The 20,415-nt window shown below is 56.4% G+C and overlaps 1 protein-coding gene across 4 annotated transcripts; it reads left to right on the forward strand.

Annotated features, from left to right (window-relative positions):
- The first annotated feature begins 12 nt into the window (after positions 1 to 12).
- IKBKG (inhibitor of nuclear factor kappa B kinase regulatory subunit gamma) lies at positions 13 to 20,195 on the forward strand. 4 transcript variants are annotated; one of them, XM_043570423.1, is made up of 11 exons: positions 13 to 207; positions 3,081 to 3,233; positions 3,864 to 4,065; positions 6,769 to 6,980; positions 12,035 to 12,153; positions 14,117 to 14,269; positions 14,820 to 14,916; positions 16,005 to 16,148; positions 16,388 to 16,530; positions 16,738 to 16,799; positions 16,999 to 20,195. In XM_043570423.1, exons 3-11 carry the CDS (start codon positions 3,879 to 3,881, stop codon positions 17,139 to 17,141), a joined length of 1,260 nt encoding a protein of 419 aa, XP_043426358.1. In that variant the 5' UTR covers positions 13 to 207; positions 3,081 to 3,233; positions 3,864 to 3,878; the 3' UTR covers positions 17,142 to 20,195. The 4 variants fall into 4 exon arrangements, with proteins under 4 accessions (XP_043426358.1, XP_043426359.1, XP_043426357.1 ...); XM_043570424.1 differs by lacking the exon at positions 3,081 to 3,233 and having other exon boundaries at positions 16,999 to 17,175; positions 18,830 to 20,195; XM_043570422.1 differs by lacking the exon at positions 3,081 to 3,233.
- The last annotated feature ends 220 nt before the right edge of the window (positions 20,196 to 20,415 follow it).

Genomic DNA, 20,415 nt, shown 5'->3' on the forward strand with positions numbered 1-20,415 from the left:
CTCTGCCGGCTCCTGGGTGGGGGCGGGGCTTGCGTGTTTTACTTCCGGATCTCACAGCTACGACACCGGAAGCCGGAAGTGTGAATTTCGGCAGCGGGAGAAGGAAAAGGTGACCGCAGAACCCGGACTTTCTCGGAGCGCCGGAGCCCGAGGAGTGCTCGCGGCTCGCTGTTCCTGCGCTTCTCTTCGGACCGACTCTGCTGACAGGTGTGGTCGTCTTCTCGAAGACAGGGTACTTTCGGTGAGCGTTCCGCTGTCTCCGAGACTCCCCCGGACATCCAGGCTTCCCTTTCCTTTTGGGCCTGGCCCATTTCTGCTGCCTGCTTGTAGCGCACCGGCCGCGGCCGGCAGATGCAGGGGCCGGGTTACCTTGCTGGCGAGCGGGACTGTTTCCGTCCTCCGCCACCGCTGCGGAGTCTGACCACACCCCTGCTTTGTGGATGACTCTTCTAGTTCCGAGACATTTTCTGTTCATTAAACTTGACTGCATTGGAGGTTAAGTTCTTTAAAAAGGCTTCAAATATAGTTTGGCAGCTACGTGTCTTACTTCATGTGCCTCGCTTTGCAAAACGATTAATGTCTACCCGACCTCAAACCGTTTCTGTGACTTGGGGATGGATGAGCCATCCTGGCGTGTTCAAGGAATGGCAAGGAGGCCACTGTAGCTGGAGTAGAGTGTGTGAGGGGAGAATACCTGGAGAAGAAGCAATGAGGGACCAGACAGTTGAGGGCTTTGCAGGCCGTTTTAGGGACCTTGGCTTTTACACGGAGGGCAATGAGGAACTGGTAGGGAACAGAGTAGAGGAGGGACGTGATCAGAATTACCTGTTAGGCCAGTCTGCCCCTGTGGGGAGAACAAATTATAGGGGACAAGAGTTAGGAGCAGGGTGACCTTTTAGGAGGTTATCGCAGTAATCCAGATGAGAGATGGTGGTGCTTTGAACATTTTATTATGAAAAAGTCCAAAGATGTACAAAAGTAGAAAGAATAGTAAACCCCATGTACTCATCTCCCAGCTTTGACAGTTGTCAACTCATGGCTACTTTTGTTTAAAAATTGTTTTTACATTTATTTATTTTTGAGAGAGACAGGGCACAAGTGGGGGAGGGGCAGAGAAAGAATGAGACACAGAATCCGAAGCAGGCTCCAGGCTCTGAGCTGTCAGCACAGAGCCCGACGCGGGGCTCGAACTCACAAACCACGAGATCTTGACCTGAGCTGAAGTTGGATGCTCATCCGACTGAGCCACCCAGGCGCCCCAGGGCTACTTTTGTTTAATTTATGCTTCTCACACACATCTCTTGTTATTATTATTTTCAATAGTGGCTTTGGGACATAATTCTCATACCACCCAATTCACCCATTTAAAGTGTACAGCTCCCTGGTTTGTAGTATATCCAGAGTTGTGCAACCATCACCACTGTCTCATTCCAGAATATTTTCATGACTCCAAAAAAACCCTGCACCTTGTAAGCATCACCACTATCTCATTCCGGAACATTTTCATGACTCCAAAAAAAACCCCGCACCTCGTTAGCTATCACCTTCATTACCCCCTATCTCTCAGCTCTTAAGCATCCACCAATCATTCTGTCTCTATGGGTTTGCGTGTTCTGGACATTTCCCATAAATGTAATCACACAATATGTTGTCTCTTGTGAGTTGCTTCTTTTAGTGTTATGTGTGTAAGACTGGTCCATTTTTTGGCATGAGAATGTGCTGGACTTTTACTCATCAGTTGATGGACTTTTGGGTCATTTTCACTCTTTGGCCATTGTGAGTAATGCTGCTGTGAGCATTTGCGTGTGTACATGTGTTTTTGTTTCTGCCGGGGAGATAGGTACCTAGTAGCAAATTCCAGACACTGTATAATTTCACTTCTACGTATTTCAGTATGCATCTCTAAGAAAGGATTAAAAAAACATGAACAAAATAGCACTATCACACCTAAAATAGTATTAATTGCTCACTGTCATCAAATAGATTCTGGGATACGTTTTGACAGGATTTCCTGATGCGTTAGACGTGAGCCGAGAGACACAGGAGTCCAGAGGGACTCCAAGGTTTCTGTCCTGGTAGCTGGAGGATGGATTTGCCATCCACTGACAATAAGGAGGGCTGTGGGGGGGGACTGGCTTTTGGGGGCTGTCAGGAGTGCAATTTTAAGGTTAGTTTTGAGAACACTACTAGATATCCAAGTGGAGATGCTGGGTTTGGGCGTCGTCAGCAAGAGGATGGGGGTTAAAACTGAGAGGCTGAATGAACTCTGTATTGGGGTGACCGATGTTAGAGAAGAGACCCCGGAACAGAGCTCTGGGGCACCACAACATGATAGGGTGGCTTGGTGAGGAGGATCCAGTGAAAGAGCCTGAGCAGGAGCAGCCAGTGAGGTAGGAGAACCAGGAGAGTGCGCTTTTCTGGAAGCTGAGGGAAGGACTGGTGGCTCATCACATCCTGTGGATGGATGGTTCAGTGGGGCGTTCAGGGGAGCATTATCAGCGTAATAGTTTATTCAGCGTTAAAGCTGTCCTCTCTGAGCGCAGGCCTGCTCCTGGAAGCTTGTGTTGGGATTGGCTTCCTCCTCCAGGTAGTCAGTCTTCTTGGGTGGAATTTATAAGGGCTCCAGGCTAGTGCTGCCCCACATTGCCGACTAGTCCACGGGGGAGTGCGCGCAGCTCAGCCTGCTCTCTTAGGCTGCGAGTCCAGCTCCCACTTTCAGATCCCTCAGTGCGCAGCAGACACTGGATGTCCCATTCTAGCCCTCAGCTCCAGGGAACACTCATGTGGTTCTGAGCAGTGTCCTTGAAGCTCCCCTTACTCGGCAGACTAATTTCCTAGAGCTGCTGTGAGAGATGACCACAAGCCGAGTGGCTAGGTAACACATTTATCCTCTCCCAGCTCTGGAGGCCAGAACTCTGGAATTAAGGAGTCTGCAGGACCACGCTCCCCCCGCAGGCTCTAGGGGACGACCCGTCTTGCCTCTTCCAGGCATGCCTTGGCTCTTGGCCACATAACTCTCTGCCTTTGTTGTGACGTTGTCTTCTCTGTGTCTGTGTCTCTCCTTTTCTGTCTCTTATAAGGAGATTTGTCATTGGACTTAAGGCCACTCTAATCCAGGATGATCTCATCTCAAGATCCTTCAGTTACTTACACCTGCAAAAAGCCCCTTTTGCAAATAAGGTCAGAACATGGACATATCTTGCTGGGGGCCATCATTCAACCCACTACACTAGGTAAGGGGCCAAAACCCTTCACTCCTGCTCGGAGGTGTATGTAGCAGGTAGGATTCACAGCACACTGATACCTCCCTACAAAAATAATTCTCTCCCTAATTTCCACTCTCTGGGGAATTTTTTTTTAAGTTTATTTATTTTGAGAGAGAGAGACAGAGAACGTGTGTGCGCAGGAGGGGGCAGAGAGAGAGAGGGGGAGAGACTCCTAGGCAGGCTCCATGCTGTAAACATGGAGCCTGACATGAGGCTCAAACTATTGAACCTCGAGATCATGACCCGAGGTGAAATCAAGAGTCTGACGCTCAACTGAGCCACCCAGGCACCCCTAAATTCTTAATTTCAGTTTACAGCCTGGAGATAGGTGCCAGACAGAGTTTATAACAAGTGCTGAGCCATACACATAGCCTTTCTAATTCCACATATGGGCCTGAACCTCCCTTTGGAATGAAAGTATATCCCCCGTTTAGACTGAAAAGCCCATTTTAGCATCCTATTACACTTGACACAGTGCCTGGCATTCTGCTTAAAGTGTGGCCTTGGAACTCCTGCACAGACTGCACTCCCTGTCCTTCAAGGTAAGAGAATTCGGCGAGGGTCTCATGTGACACCTCTGCTGCCTTGCTCTTCCAGACTCTGACTTGTTGGATGAGCAGGCCCCCCTGGAAGAGTCAGCTGTGTGAGATGGTGCAGCCCAGCGGCGGCCCGGCAGGGGACCAGGACGTGCTGGGTGAAGAGTCTTCTCTGGGGAAGCCAGCTATGCCCCACCTACCTTCTGAGCAGGGCACTCCTGAGACCTTCCAACGCTGTGTGGAGGAGAATCAAGAGCTCCGAGGTGAGGAAGATAGCAGGTGTGCAGAGTAAAACGTCAGAGGTCCCAGCCCTGTTGGTGGGGGAGGCTTACTCCTCACTGGTGCCTCTGCTTTTACTGGGTCTGGGGTGGGAGTACACCTGAGAGCCAGCTAGTGATTCAAACTCAGCCACCCTCCCTTTTTGTTTGAGGAGGGAATTCCCTGGAAATGGACTCTGAGGTATAGATTAATGTGTAGGAGGTTTATTTAGAGTGCGCCTACACAGGACCACTCTTGGGGAAGGGAAGGGAAGGACAGGGAAGGAGCAGGGGTGGGCACGGGGAGAAGCTGGACAGCAGTGCAGGCCGACCCTACCGGGAGCTCTGGAACCGGAGCCACTGTTCTGAGTTGCCCCATTTGGGCCAACGGGGCCAGACTTTTCTGCCTCCTCCTGATCCATCATGAAGCACTGGCTATCCTGGGAATAGCCGGGAGGCTCCCAGGAAGGGGGCGTGGCCTGTTCCGGGAAGGGCCTGCGGGCAGCTTTGGGAGGGGGCGCAGCCTGCCTTGGGAAAGGCCTGAGGGCTGCTTTGGGAAGGGGGCGTGGCCTGCCCTGGGAAGGGCCTGCGGGCTGCTTTGGGAAAGGGGATTTCTGGTTCAGCTTGTGCGGGGCGTAACCACAGGCCCGGCGGTGGCTCCTGGAACCTGGAACCAGTTCCTGTCTGTCTTCGTCACCGCCCCCACCCGCTCATCTGCTCATCTGCAGCGTCCTCACTGGTATTCTGCGGCAGCTTCTCCAGGTCCCAGGGGCCTGCACCTTGCCTCTCAGGCAGGGTGGCCACCCTTGGGAAGGGGCACATTTCTGCCTGGCGTGTGACAGTACCCTACCCTTGCTCCCTGCCTTGTAATCACGCTTAGACGTCTAGGGGCTGTCCTGGTCACTGCATAGTATCGAGTAGCATCCCTAGCATCTACCCCTAGATGCCAATAGCACTCCTCCAGTTATCACAACAAACAGTGTTCTTAATGTTGTCAAATGCCTTGCTATGTTGGGGTCACATGGAGCTGGTGGCCAGGTTGGGGGCAGGGAGACAGCTCACCTTCCACAGCTACATGTGTGGCCTCTGCTGGTCCCCAGCAGGGTGCTCTGGCAACATGAACTTGGGGTGACAGTTTGTCAGGCTGGGTGTAGAGGGATTATGGCACCACCAGCTCCCCACCCAGGGAGCTCAGGCTTTAGTAGCAGGTAGAGACCTTGAAGCTGCATGGATTGCTTCTGTGCATCTGACCCACGGTTGTTCAGTGTGTTGGCTCCACACAGCATCGGCTGTGCACATTCCTGTTAAATGGGTGCTCTGTGTCAGGTCCTGGGTCAAACCGCCAGGGCCCTGAAGGTGTCTGCTCCCCAACAATGCCCATGATTGTGTCTAAGGAGGAGGGGGCAGGGAGAGGACACAGACTTCTCTTGGAATGAGTATGTGTGTGGGGGAAAATGTCATGGAAGAAATTGCATTAAGCTAGTGTAGGAGTGCATTTATGTGACATGTGCAAGAGGGGTGAATCCAGAGAGAGGAACAGATAAGTGGATGCCAGAGGCTGGGGGCCAGGGGAAGTGACTGCCAGTGGGTATGGGCTTTTTGGGGGTGGTGGTGGAAATGTTCTAGAGGTAGCTAGAGGTGATGGGTGCATAGCTTTGTGAATACGTGAAAGCCACTCAATTACTGTATACTTTAAAATAGTTAAAATGATTAATTTGATGTTACGTGAGTTTTACCTCAGTAGAAAAAGAAGTCACATATGAGTTGAGCCTTAGGTGGGGAACCGAGCAGGATTACAACAGGTGGAGTCGGGCGAGTGAAGCTGGAAGCCCTGCGGGGGAGAAGTCACACGGGGACGGGAGAGTGCAGAAGGTGACTCTGGAGCCGGGCTCCAAAGCCACTGTAGTTTGAGTGAAAGAATGTTCCGTCAGGTCAAGGGTTTTGACCAGAGGGTGACGTGAAGCTATTGCCTGTTCCTATCTTATATGGTTCTGTAGTTGCTAGAACCTTCATGTGTCACTGATCGGTTTTGTCAACGCTCGATGGTCCTCTGCTGCCTGGGGTGTCCTTGGGTGTGTGGCTCTCCTTTCCTCAGCCTCTGCTGACTGTCTGGCCTTTGCACACGCTCATCCTTTGGCCTGGTGAGAGGGGTACTGGCTGTCTCCTGTGTGTTTATTGTGCCCTGGGCACTTTGCTTTTTCATTTAACCCTCCGCGTCCTATGAGGTGGGTGCGATTATCCCCGTTGAACAGGCACACGAGGACGGTAAAGCTCAGGGAGGCCACCTGCAAACCTGGTGCTCCCAGGCCGCAGCCAGTGATGGCACAGGGAGTTTCCCCTGGTGGCCTTCCCGGAGTCTGCAGGCAGGGTAGGATTTCCCTCCGCCGAAGACTGTGACTGAGCGCCCCAGGGCAGGCAGGCGTGCCTCTGACCCGGCCACAGTACAGATGACCAGAATGCGTTCGAGTCACTTACAAAGAGAGTGCCATTTGGCACACACTTTTGAGTGAAGCTGATTTGTTTGGAGAAATTTAGGTGCTGGCCGTCGGCGTAATTGATGCTGAAAGTGTTACGTAAAATAAAAGGAACCATCTCAAAGCCATGTCTGTGTAAGAGGCCGCATGTGGGGAGGGTGCCGTGATGGGCCCAGGTAGGGGCTGGTGGGGCGCCCACCGGGTCTCACCTCTCTGCTCTCTCCTCTGCCGCCAGATGCCATCCGGCAGAGCAACCAGATGCTTCGGGAGCGCTGTGAGGAGCTGCAGCGTTTCCAAGGCAGCCAGAGGAAAGAGAAGGAGTTCCTCATGCAGAAATTCCAGGAAGCCAGGAAACTGGTGGAGAGACTGAGCCTGGAGAAACTCGACCTGAGGAGGCAGAGGGAGCAGGCCCTGCAGGAGGTGGAACATCTGAAGAGATGCCAGAAGGTAGTCAGAGGGGCAGGGTGGGTCCTTCCCTGGAGCCGGCCGGCCGGGGCTGCCGGCCACCTGTGACACCAGCCGCCTGCATTCTGCAAACCGCAGGGACGCCAGCATTTCCAGAGGGCAGCTGGGGTCAGGGGTCCCCGAGAGCACCCTCGGGCTCGGTGCTGCACTAGGAGGGCCACGGAACTCAGCAGAGCCGTCCTACTCGTGGTTACGGCCGTGACGATGGCTGCTTACAGTGAGAGGATACAGGGAGGAGTCAGCAAGGACCAAAGGGGCGTACGGTGGGGTCCGGGACAGACCGGGGGCGGGCTTCCGGGTCCCTGGCCAGGGGGGTCGTGGGGCAGTGCGGTCCGACCCGCGGTGACCCATGACGACGCGCACAGGATGCCGCCGCCGGGGAAGCTTCCCTGAGCACCGGCGTCCGGGGTCTTCAGTGGGGGGTCGGTCCTGTGGGCCCGGGGCTCCCGCGTGGCTGACCTCAGATCCTCAGTCTCTGCCCCCCAGATGTGAAGCCGGGGCCCCACCAGGAATCACGCTGTCGGCGCAGACGGCCTGGCAGGGCCCTCAGGGAAGTGTGCCGGGTTCCTGGAGCCGCCATAACAAAGGGCCACAGACTGGGTGGCTCTAAGAAACAAATGTACTGCCTCCCGGTCCTGGAGGCCAGAAGTGCAAGAGCAAGGTCTGGGCGGGACGGGTGCCTCCCGGAGGCCGCAAGGGAGAACCTGGGCCAGGCTGCTTTCCCCACCTTGGCTTATGGCTGTGATGGTTGGCCTCCCGTGGCCTGTGGACACAGCGCTCCACTTCTGTCTCCGTGGTCACCTCGCCTTCTCCCCATGTCCGTGTGTCTCTCCTTCCCCTCTTATGAAGACACCAGGGTCAGAGAGAAGTACAGCTGGACGGTAGTTGCAGTGGTGAGAACGGGTTTTATTTGGTAATTACTGACAGCAGGGGATGAGCTGAGCTCCACTGTGATTTGCAGAGGTGACTGGCGACATAAAGAGTGATGGGGACGGAGGGGCAGTGATCCGGGGCTCAAGTGAAAACTCACAAAGGGGCCATCGGTGTAGATACATGAGGCTAGCTGGCAGTTACGGAAGTTAGCATTCTGTCCCGCACAGAGCCTGGGAATGGTTCTCAAGCCCTTGAGAAAGTGTCCTGGGTTGTGGGAGGTGCGCAGATGTTCCAAAGGGACAGAGGAAGGCTTCACATTAGGAGGCCTCTTAGTAAATGCTCTAAGTGAGCGGAGGTGGGGGCCTAGGTCTGGTGATGGCTAGAACAGGCAATTTTGGCAGCGCTGAGCTTTCTTAGATCGGCTCTGAGTGCAGGGCTTCGGATGGAGTCAAAGTCGTTTTGTGCTGACATCTTTTGTAGTTCTCAACAGTCATCGGGTCTCCCTCCCCCACCTCCTCCAGTACGGCTTCATCTTAACTTGATTGCATCTGTGAATCAGGTCCCATTCATAGGTTCTGCGGGTTAGGACGTGGACCTATCTTTTGGGGGCTGCCATTCAGCCCATTACAGCCTCGGACAGATGGACTCACTGCTCTTTACTAAGTGCCTTCAGGGCCTCTGTCCGTGCAGCCCCGGGAGCCCCCACCGGCCGGCCCCGGCTCCCGTGACAGGGTGCTGGTTTCCCGGCAGGGGCCAGGACCCCTGCGGTAGCCCTGTTTCTCCGCTGACAAGCCTGTCAGCTCTGAAAAGCATTTTCTCTCCAAGTTGAAAATTCAGGTCGCCCCTGACTGAGCAGCCTCACCCAAGGTGGGCATCTCAGAGAAGCTCTTGTCCATTGAGCAGAGCAAAAACCTGGGCACAGCCCGAGTGCCCGTCACTGGAGAAGTCAGTAGAACAATACGTTGGAATTTTTTAACGGTTTTGCTGAGATAAAATTCACACGCCATAAAAGTCACCCTTTTGAAGTATAGAATCCAGTGGTATTTTGGGCGTATTTGTAGACTTGTAGAACCATTGCCACTAGTTCCAAAACATTTTCCTCCTCCCCAGCCTCGCGCTCCCCTCCAGAAGAAACCCCACCCCCGTTAGCAGTCACTCCCCACCCTCTCCCCAGCCCCTGGCACTCCCTAGTCTGCTTTCTGTCTGTGGGTGTGCTTGTGCCGGACCTCGCATGCCAGTGGGACCATCCAGCGTGTGCCCCTCACCTCTGGCTTCCTCCACTCTGCATGGTGTTTTTGAGGCTCATCCACGTTGCAGCGTGAGTGTGTGCGTGCTGTTCCTTTCATGCCGGGTGATATCCCGGTGTACGCAGATACCACAGTTTGTTTTCCCATTCATCAGTTCACGGACATTTGGCTCATTTCCACTCTTTAGCTGGTGAGTAATGCTGCTGTGTATTTATTTTTTATTTTAAGTTTTATCTCCTTAATCTCTGTATCCAACGTGGGGCTTCAACTCATGACCTCCCACTGAGCCAGTCAGGCGCCCCCAGTAATGCTGCCATGAACATTTGGGGGTGGACATGTGTTTCCATTATCGGGTACATACCTAGTGGCTCCCCCGTTAGTTTGAAGCAAGTTCTAGACGCTGTGTGCTTTCATCCGTGAATATTTCAGTGTGCGTCTGTGAGAGAGGGCTTAGAGAAGACATAACCACAATACCGCTGTCCTGCCCGGAACAGTCAACATTAATCGCTCAGTATCATCAAATAGATCCGGGATATATTTTGACAGGGTTTCCTGATGCATTGGACGTGAGCCGTGAGACACAGGAGTCCAGAGGGACTCCAAGGTTTCTGTGCTGGTAGCTGGAGGATGGATTTGCCATCTGCCGACAATAAGGAGGGCTGTGGGGGGGAACTGGTTTTTGGGGGCCATCAGGAGTGCAGATTAAGAGAGGTTCATCTCGAGAACACTACTAGATACCCAAGTGGAGATGCCGATGTGACAGGCCAGGTGGTGTGGGGAATTTGCACTGTTCAGTGGGGAGACCTTCACTGAGGTGTCTTCTAGTAAGGACCAGAACACAGTGAGGGGCTGGGCCGCATGGGTATCTGGGGAGAGCATGTTTTGTGGCGGGTGGGGGGGGGAGCATGTGCAAAGGTCCTGAGGCAGGGGCATGCCTGTCATTTTCAGGGACCATCCGAGAGGCAAACATGACTGAGGCTGTGTGGAAGTGGCTGAGGAGTGGTTGGGAGAGTCATGGTAGGGGCTGGTTTTGTGGGCTTTGTGGGGCCAATGGAAGGATTTGGGCTTTGACCCGAGTGTGACAGGGACTGTGGGGGCTTCTGTGCTAGTGTGAGACATTATTTGGTTTCATGTAGATTGTAGAGTATAGGGGGGACTGTTATGGGTTGAATTGTGTCCCCCCAAAACAAATGTCCACATCCTACACTCTTTACGTCAGAATGCGATATTATTTGAAAATAGGGTCTTTGCAGAAGTAGTAAAGTTAGAGGTGCCTGGGTGGCTCAGGCTGTCAAGTGTCCGACTGATTTCAGCTTAGGTCGTGATCTCACCGTTTGTGGGCTCGAGCCCCACATCGGGCTCTGTGCTGACAGCAAGGAACCAGCTTGGGAGTCTCTCTTTCCCTTTAACTGCCCCTCCCCTGCTTACACATACATGTTCTCTCTCTCTCTCAAAATAAATAAATTAAAAAAAAAGGGGGGGGGGCGCCTGGATGGCTCAGTCAGATGAGCATCCAACTTCAGCTCAGGTCACGATCTTGTGGTCCGTGAGTTCGAGCCCCGTGTCGGGCTCTGTGCTGACACCTCAGAGCCTGGAGCCTGCTTCAGATTCTGGGTCTCTCTCTCTGCCCCTCCCCTGCTCACGCTCTGACTCACTCTGTCTCTCAAAAATAAAAGTTAAAGAAAGTTTTCATAAAAAAGAGAAATAGTAGTTAGGATGTGGTCATGCTGGATCAGGATGGGTCTGTCCAAACACACACAGGGAAGATGGCCACGAGATGACAGAAGTAGAGATCGGGGCAAAGCATCTACGGGCCAAGGAGCGCTGGTGGCCTCTGAGGCCAGGACGGAGGCCCGGTGCAGATTTTCCTGCAGAGCCCCCAAAAGGCAGCAACCCTGCCTGCTCCTTGCTCTTGGACTTCTGGCCTCCAGAACTGGGAGGCAGTAAATTCCTGCTGTTGTAAGCCCCCTGCTTTGTGATTCTTTAGAGAAGACCCAGGAGACTGACTCCTACAGGTGCGGGAGCGGAGGAGGAGGCCAGGTGGACGCCATCGCAGCCCCCGGCGAGGGCCTTGAGTGGGGTGGGCGCTAGCCGATGGGGTCTGCTGATGGGCACAGATATGGACCCGTGGGGCAGGTGGTTGGACAGCCGGGCCGGGCTCGTGGGAGGAGTCTGTCCTGTTAGCCTGCAGGGGGACAGCAGGCCTGCAGACCAGCCCCAGGTATGTATATGCAGAAAGCCGGGGGTTTGGGCCGCAGTCCCTGCAGAGAAGGGAAGGAGCATTGGTGTGGTGCCCGCACAGGAGCCCAGGGTGGGGGTACAGAGGACAGGAGTGTTATTCGCTATGGAGGGTTCGGGATGCAGAGGACCGAGGCCAACCCTGGGCTTGAGTGGCTTGAGGTTGCAGGGGACCTGGTGTGGACAGTTGGATGAAGGAGGATGGGCCTCAGGGCGTATGAACGGCTCTTGAGTTTTGTCACTGGCGTAGGTCTTCTGGAAACACATCAGTCCGTCTCAGCGCTCCTTCTGGCAGCCTCAGCCTGTGGGTGGAGCGTGTATTTTGACACTGTCTTTAGGTCTCCCCTCCGTTGGCGGCAAGTCTCAGAGGCTGAGAGATTCCCACTCGGCTCCGTCCTCGCAGCCTGCTCGCCAGCCTCATGAAACTCGAGGCAGCTCCATGCTACCATCCATGGGGATGAGGAGGGGCTTGGGGGTGTGGGGTCCCAGGAGACTTGCCTTGTTGGGGTTGGGAAGCTTCTGGAGGTGAGAGGCCAGATGAGTGGTGGCACTGGGGGCAGGAGAGAAGCCCTTAGGTGATGTCTCAGTGCCTGCAGGCTGCCCTGGGGCTCAGGGGCGCTGGGAGTGGGCAGCTGGCAAGAAAGCATCACTAATGGGAAGTGGCTTTTTTTCACACAGCAGTTGGCTGAGGACAAGGCATCAGTGAAAGCCCAGGTGACGTCCTTGTTGGGGGAGCTCCAAGAGAGCCAGAGTCGCTTGGAGGCCGCCATCAAAGAGCGGCAGGCTTTGGAGGGCAGGTGAGTGGGAAGGGAGAGCCCGCCAGGGGCTGCTGTCGCGGTGCCTGAGAAGAGTGAGGCACCTTCGGGACCTCTGGGGGGGTTCCTCTGGGAGAGAATCGACTGGAAAATGTGGAGTGTGAGCACACAGGGGCTTGGAGAATCTGGAGCCCAGCGGTGCTTCTGGGCTCCCTGACCTTTTGCTGGAGCTTGGATCATTTCCTTAGGGAGCATTTTGGGGAGACCCTAGGAGCACACCCGTGATCCACAGTTATCCTCTAGAAGTACTCCGTGCTCTCACAGCTGAGGTTATTACAGGGAGAGGGCACACAGCAGGACCCGTGAGGACAGAAGACACAGGTCGGGGTGAAGGACTCCACGCCTTGGGCTCCCTCCCCCCCTTCCGTGGGGGGCCGGCTGAGTGCTCTCCCTTCTCCAGCAGTGACAGATACATCCCTGGAGACCAAGGGAACCCACTCAAGACTCAGCAGCAGGGGTCTTATTGGACGGTGGTCACATGGGCCCCCTCTGCCGGGCACACAGCAAACTCCCTGCCCCCTTGCAAAGCAGGTGCTATGAATAAACCAGCCAGTCGTGCAAACAGTCCAGGCGCAGGGACCACCCTTGTCAGTAGGCAAAGTGTCATGTCGTTTCAGGGACCCGCACCAGCCCATTGCCCGGGTGCCACCAGAGGGCTGACTTGGCAAGTGGCTCTGCTAATGTGAGTGGCCTGCCGGTTGCTCTTTTCTGCAGAGGGCTTCCTGTAGTGGGGTCATTGGGTCAGAGGGCACAGATGTCCCCCCCCCCCCCCACCGCACTCTCATGCCACCCAGGTGCTGCCGTCCAGAAAGAAAGATGGGTCCCCCTGACAGCGGGTCCAGCTCTCCCGGTGCAGGAGGTGATTGGGGTGCACTGGGCAGTGGCAAAGACGCCTTCCTGAAGGCGCTGAGGGGAGCGGACCCGAGTTTTCCAGTATCAGAGCGAGGTGAGAGACCACGTGAATGTGCTTCCATCCAGAAAGCCGACCGTGAGTGAGGAAAGGCATCAGAAGGCCGAGCTTGGTGGCCTCTGGCTCGTCATGTTCTGGTATTTTCCCCGGTGGACTCTTCTGTACGTCTAGCTTTCTAAAATCACGTGTATCACCTGTAGGACAATTTGGTGTCTTTTCTGCCTGTCTTTTTCTGTGTACATAAAAGAAACAGCTAGAGGCAACTTTGGTCGGTTAACGACCCCGCACGAATGTTTACTTCAGCAATTCTGGGCTGTTGAGCAACATCCTTTTGTGTCCCTCCTGATGTGGTCTGGCACTCAAATGCTGAACTGGACAGCGTGGACACGGCCTCGCTCGCACCTAGGGTTTCCCACGTGGCCATTTTAAGAGCTGCAGACTTCATACACTTCTGTGCCCTGGGCAGGACAGATCACAGAGGGCAGTGTGCTCCGTGCATTTGGACAGTGGTAGCAGTGACCGTCCCCGGTGGCCTCTCCCACCCAGAAGGAGCCACTGTCGCCTCCACAGACAGGACCACGTGAGGCCTTGGGCCAGCAGGATGACATGGCTGGAGCCTGGGCCTGCACATCTAGGGAGCAGTGTGGAAATGGGAGACTGGGGGCTGTGGGGTGATGTGGCTGCGAGGACGGGGGCATGGGGTCCAGGTGAGAAGAGGCAAGCCGGGCAGGGGCGCGGCTCCACTCCAGGTGTGTGCGCCGGGGGCTCCGGCTGAGCCGTTGCGGCGGGTCAGCTGCCTCATCGCTTCTAGAACACTGAGTGGGAGGGAGAGAGCCACTCCCCTAAGCCGGCCCTGTGCGGTTGCCCCGTCTCTGATGACGGTGCTTCCACGCTGACATGGACAGCCTCCCCCTTTTCTCGCCCAGAACCGGTTCTGCATCGATGGGACGTTGTGAGTGCGCCCGCACCCGCGGGCCGCAGGGCTTCTCGGCCCGGCCGGGGCCCCGCCGTGACCTCCCCCTTCCCCTGTGCCAGGGCCCGGGCTGCCAGCGAGCAGGCCCGGCAGCTGGAGAGCGAGCGGGAGGCCCTGCAGCAGCAGCACAGCGTGCAGGTGGACCAGCTGCGCATGCAGAGCCAGAGCGTGGAGGCCGCGCTGCGCATGGAGCGCCAGGCCGCCTCGGAGGAGAAGTGAGTGGCGCCCCACCCCCTGGGCCGACAGGGGCCGGAAGGCCGTCAGCGGCTCTCTCCCCGGCGAGGAGCCCTTCGAGGGCCCGTCCCCTAGCGCCGTCACACCCAGCCGGCCCACCCTCGGTCCCACGACGTCTGCTCCGTGGCCCACGTGCACACGGCGCCGTTTGGCCCACGTGTCGGCAGCATCGGGCCCGGGACCCCGGGAGGCTTTCTTGGCGTGCCTCTGAGTCTCCTTGCACCCAGGCCGGTCCTCCTGCCTTTCTGTGTTTTTTGGGACGCTGACTCTTTCGAAGAGCGCAGGTGGTTCCACAGTGTTGCAGACGTTCCTTCTCTTATTTTTAAAAATGTTAGCTTTAAGAAAAAAGGATGCTGAGCATTTAGTGAAGCCTGCCTCAGAGCTGACGGCCTTCTAGGCCCGGAGGCACCCTGGCCACCCCCTTTCTGGTGTGTGGATGTGACAAGAAGGACAAGGGTGGAGTGGGAGGCACAGAAGCCTGTGGCTGAGCCAGGACGAGGTGTTTCTCCAGCAAAAGCTCCTTTTCCTTAGGCGGAAGCTGGCGCAGCTACAGGTGGCCTATCACCAGCTCTTCCAGGAGTACGACAGCCACATCAAGAGCAGCGTGGTGAGCAGCGAGCGGAACCGAGTGAGTACGGGGGGAGACGTCCCTGGGACTGTCTAGGACTCCGCCTTGCTTCCTCTCCCTGTGGCCTAGACTCAGAGCCTAGTTCCCCAAATTTAGGGACGTTGGAACTCAAGGCCCTATCTGAAGAGTTGACAGAATTGGCTTTCAGGAGGGATACCAGACTTGTCCTAGAGCTTTGTCAAGCTCGCGGTGTGACAGCCCAGGGCAGGACGTGGGGAGACGGCGATCTGTGTGCCGTGCCGTTTGCTGCCTATGGGTGACTGGGCTGGGCCTCTGGATGCTCTCTCTGTGGGCTGGGAACTTGCCTGTCTCCATGGCCAGTCGTTCCTGCCAGCCATCACCAGATCGGCTCCTGGCTCAGATTTCTGAGAGCCAAGGTAAGCCCTGGGAATGTTTCCATCCCCCTGTTGAAGGTGGCTGGGAGCCCTCTTCTGGTTTGTTCTCATCAGATCTGTACTGGGCGCAGTTTCTAGCGAGCACATTTTGCGAAGGATGTTGTCAGATGTGAACGTACGCAGGGGAGACTTATAAGGGTCAAGCCTGAAACCGACCCTGTGAAGAACAGTTGGTTACAAAGCTGTGGCCCCTTGGTCTTCAGAAGGAAGGCTTCGTGGTGTGTGTGGCTGTCCGCGTGTACGTACATGTGTGTGTTTGTAACGTATGTGTGTGCGTGCGGGGGCGGGGGACCTCTGTGAGGGACCAGCAGACCTTCGACCAGGGGGCAGGGTGGAAGACTGATGGCTCTCAGCTTAGTGGTGGCATGTCGTGGAGCGTTCGTGCAGGAGACCCGCTCGGTGTGGAGGATGGCCTCAGGAGGGGGTCTGGCGGTGCCCCTTGAAGGGTTGGAGGAGGGCTGTGCAATTGGGGATTCTGGGAAAGGCACGTCGCACCGGCTGACCTCACAGTTCCCCCTCCAGCCTCTTGCCTTTCCTGGGCCCTGCATGCACCGACATCTTGTGGTCGGCATCACTCTGGCGCTGGCCGGCCTCGGTCTCTCGTTCCTCGTGGTTCTTGTCACCTGGAGCGGCCGCCGGCCCCTGCCCTGGGCCAGCTCGGGCTCCGGCAGCCCCCCCCTTGCCCATTTCTAGGGACTGCAGCTGGAGGACCTGAAGCAGCAGCTGCAACAGGCCGAGGAGGCCCTGGTGGCCAAGCAGGAAGTGATTGACAAGCTGAAGGAAGAGGCCGAGCAGCACAAGATAGTGATGGAGACCGTTCCGGTGCTAAAAGCCCAGGTGAGCGCGCTCCTCTGTGGCCTGCTGGCTCCGGGACCTCGCGTCCTTTTGCCGTGGCTTCTGGGAAGCCCTTCGCGCCCCTCGTGCCATTCCTCGACCTGTCGGTGCACGTGTGGGTGACTTTCCCTTGTGCTGTGGGCTGTGGGAGGGCAGGAGCCAGCTCTGCCTGGTCCCCCAGCACGGAGTGTCCGGTGAATGGCCGACGGATGGCAGGCGTGCCCCTCTCTTGGCTTTGCCAGGCGGACATCTACAAGGCCGACTTCCAGGCTGAGAGGCAGGCCCGGGAGAAGCTGGCCGAGAAGAAGGAGATTCTGCAGGAGCAGCTGGCCCAGCTGCAGCGGGACTACAGCCGCCTGAAGGCCAGCTGCCAGGAGTCCGCCAGGTGGGCCCCCCCCCCGCCCCAGGACTGGGACCCTGTGCCCTTCTCTCGCAGTGAGCGGTGAGGCAGGGCTCGTGGCTTGTCGGCCCCTCGCCTTCCGTCCGTCCCCTCTTCCCGCCCCCTCCTCCTGCCCCACCCTCCCTTCAGCCTCCTACGTAGGCCCTGGAGCTTTACTTGCCCTCGTTGATCTGGCCGTTTTTCTTTTCAAAGGATTGAAGATATGAGGAAGCGGCACGTGGAGGCCTCCCAGGCCCCCGTAGCCCCTGCCCCAGGTGAGTGAGCCGCTGGAGGGTGGGTGGAGAGGGAGGGTGCCAGCAAAAGCCCCTTACCGCCTCCCCGGACTTACTCTGTGGAGCGCACTGCCCCCTGGGGGGGCCTAACGGGGAGGGGCCGGTGGTGGTGACTCCAGGAGCCACACCCAACAGTTCTGACAGGCCTCCGTACTTTCTGTGGCTTCCCCTCTTTCTCCAGCTCACCCCTCCTTCCACCTGGCCCTGCCCAACCAGAGGAGAAGCCCCCCCGAGGAGCCGCCTGACTTCTGTTGCCCCAAGTGCCAGTATCAGGCTCCCGATATGGACACCCTGCAGATACATGTCATGGAGTGCATTGAGTAGGGCCGCCTGCTGACGAGTGGCACGGGGCCGCACGGTGCGTGCTGTCCTGCGCGCCCGGTCCTCGGTTACGGGCTGGCTGACACGGAGCGGGCCGCCTCTTTGAGCACCAAGGGCTAGCTCGAGGACCTCACGCTTCAGCTCCCCCATCTGCTGGCTTGCCTCAGTTAGGGTACCTGCGACCCCAGTTAGGCCCGATGCTCTGCTGTTTTTGTTTGTTCTGTCTGCTTGAACTGCCTGCCTCTAGGGGCTCTGTCTTTTTCCACCTCCTCTGGGGAAGTTGAGAATCAAGGCCAGGGCTCTCAGAGAGAACTTCTTAAGCCGAGATGGGCAGAAGCCCTTCCCCGCGCCAGCCCCCCCCCCCAGCTCCAGCACACCGTGGCGCCAGCGCTCTCGCGGGCTGTGTGCCATTCCGTTTGGAGGCTGCACCGTGCGCGATCCAAGCAGTCCGCTGCTGACGAACATTTGGGTTGTGGCCGCTCTTTTATTGTCACCGAGAATGCTACAGCGAACAGCCGTGTGCATCAGTTACGCGTATCTCTGGGGCAGATTGTTAGAGGCAGTGGCATTGAGCACGTGCACACGGGGTGGGTGGTGTCAGGGTGCTGCCCCCACTTCCTCGTAGCCTTGCCCATCTGTCAGGCGTGGGGTTGTCTGTTAAGGGCGGGTTTGAGCATCTTTGTGGAGCTTGAAGGATCGTCTCCAGGTCTTCTGGTGGTAATGGCTCGTTTGTACTTGTTGCCCACTTTTCTACCGGTCATAAGCGGGATCAGCTCTCGAGTGTGGTAGACATTGCGATGATCCTCTCCTACCCTGACTTTGTACCAGCGTGTCGTGGGTCTGAACTTTGTTATCTTTCATACTCACATCTCTCCACCTGTCCTGCACCGCTTTGGGTTTGCCGTTGTGAGCAGCTCCCGGTCTGACGGGGAGCCGCTTCCCACGTGTACACTTTTCCTTTCCCTTTCCTTGCACCGCAGCGTGCTCTTGCCCTCCCCGGGCGCGTCGCTGCCCTGTGTGAGCAGTGGTGCTTGTGAAGGGAGGCCACTAGGCAGTGTGATTGGCAGATCGTGAACGCTGGAGCACTCCTTATCGTTGCTTTGTAAGATGCTGGATGTTTCCTTGGATGTCAAAGCCACGGGCGTTAACCCTGCAGTTGTCAGGAAAGAATGTTGGAAGTGGAGGGAGAATGTCCTACGCTCCTCGGGCCCTCCTCTGTTCTCCCCTGGCTGGGAGCGGGCTGTTGCTGAAGACAAGCCTGGCCCAGGGCTTGGGTGGCGCTTGCGGGAGCAGGGGTGCCTTTTCCATTGCCCGAAGCCCAAGTGTCTAATTGCACGTGATTATACTTTGGGAAAATGTTAAAGGCCCGGACAGGCCCCCCCCCCCCCCGACTCTCACCTGCTGCATTCAGTCCTGGTCCTGTGATTTTTCTGTAAGAGCACTTTTAGTTTGTGGGGGGTGGGTATTAAATTCCCGTGGCCCCTGTGACAAGAGACCAATGTGGTGGCTTAAAACAACAGGAATTCATTCTTTTGTGGTTGTGGAAGTCAGAAGTCTGAAATCTGGGTGACAGTGACAGCAGGGGTGGGCAAATCAGTTTCAGGCCTATCTCCCAGCTTCTGGTGCTTGCCTCCGTGGTTACATGGCCTCTTCTTTTTTCTGACCGTGTCATCTTTTCTGTCTCTTACAAGGACACCCGTCACTGGACGTAGGGCCCACCTACATCATATCCACGATGAGCTCACTTCGAGGTCGTTATCTTCATTACATCCACAGAGACTCTTTTTTTCCAGATAAGGTCGTAATCACAAATTCTGGGGATTATGACATGCATCCATCTTTTGGGCCACCATTGAGCCCAGCACAGGGCTGTCTTCTACAGCGCACAGACTAGGACAAATGGAGTTGAAGCCAGATGTCTTCAGCGCTGGTGGCTCCGTTGGGGGGGCTCTGTTCCCCGGGGTGATGGTGGCTGCAGAGGCACGTGACTGGTTGGGTGTGGGGCAGGTCCTTGCAGGTGGGAATGTCGCTCTTTACGACATCGTGTGTCCAGCTGGACACTGCGCCAGGGCCGGCAGACACAGGCGGGGAGAGGAGGGGGAGGCTGCGGGACAGAGCCGAGGGAGCGGCCCTCGCCCTGGGCCCCAGCTACCATCTGGGTAGGGACGGGCTTCCTGCTTTGTCGGGGTAGCGAACACAGGCATGGGGAGCCCCTCTGTGACCGGCCCTGTCTTTTGAAAGGGAGTTGAGAGGAAGAGGATGAGACCCGGCAGTAGTGAAAGGCAGATGTTCGCGTCCCGGGACCTTGCCTCGGGTTCTGGCAGCGTCACCCGCATGGCCGTGCGCCCGTATGGCCACTGTACGTTAGACCCCAAGGATTGAAAGCACACCATTCACTCAGGAGTGAGGGGCTTCTGCTTTCTTCTCTGGCTTTCCTGAGATTGGGCTTCTAGAATAAGTGGTTAGATCCCTCCTGTGAGGGAAGCGGCCTGCCTACCTAATTACCGTGCCCCTTGACCCTCACAACCCTGGGTTCGGGAGACAAAGACCGAGCTAGAAGCGCATCCCGCCAAAACCCGAGTCCTTCCTTGTTGCTCACACTTGACTGTGTGGCTACGTGCTGGTCAGTGCTGAAGAGACATCCAGGTGACCAATAAAATGAGCACAGTAAGAAAGCGTTTCTCCTTCACTAGTAACTAAAACACACAAACTTGACAAAAAGTGATGTCAAACTGGCAACACATGAAGACCTTGGGTGTCCTGCGGGCAAAGTGCATGGCCGGCCCCCTGCCGGGGCCTGGTTTGGCAGGCTGGAACCAGCACTTAGGAAGCAGCCTCAGCCCGCTCCACCGGAAGCGGAAGCGACAGCCGGGTGCACACAGCGACTCTGGCATCGCAGGGGCGCTCGCCGTGCCATCCTTTGTAGCTGTGCTTGGGGACTGTGTTGTGAACATCTGGCCACGTGGAACACTCTGTAGCACGTCGATGTGAAAAAGCCAGTAGACGAGATTCTGTACAGAGTGTGACCCCAATAAAAAAGTAACCGCAGCTGGTGCACACCCGGTTACCGTTTGGATGGGTGTGGGTGGTAGGATGACCGGTAATGAAGTTTTCCTTTTTAAAAAAAATTTTTTTTAATGTTTGTTTGTTTTTGACAGAGAGAGAGAGAGAGAGAGAGAGACAGCGCGCGAGCATGAGTGGGGGAGGGGCAGACAGAGAGGGAGACACAGAACGGGAAGCAGGCTCCAGGCTCTGAGCTGTCAGCACAGAGCCCGGC

This window comes from Prionailurus bengalensis, chromosome X (genome assembly GCF_016509475.1).
Source record: "Prionailurus bengalensis isolate Pbe53 chromosome X, Fcat_Pben_1.1_paternal_pri, whole genome shotgun sequence".
In the NCBI taxonomy this organism is placed as follows: domain Eukaryota; kingdom Metazoa; phylum Chordata; class Mammalia; order Carnivora; family Felidae; genus Prionailurus; species Prionailurus bengalensis.

Excerpts from the sequence above, each read along its gene's own strand:
- IKBKG (XM_043570423.1), top strand. The coding sequence starts at position 3,879 with ATGAGCAGGCCCCCCTGGAAGAGTCAGCTGTGTGAGATGGTGCAGCCC. Across the intron at positions 4,066-6,768 it reads GGAGAATCAAGAGCTCCGAG|ATGCCATCCGGCAGAGCAAC; the intron begins GTGAGGAAGATA and ends CTCTGCCGCCAG. Across the intron at positions 12,154-14,116 it reads CGGCAGGCTTTGGAGGGCAG|GGCCCGGGCTGCCAGCGAGC; the intron begins GTGAGTGGGAAG and ends CCCCTGTGCCAG.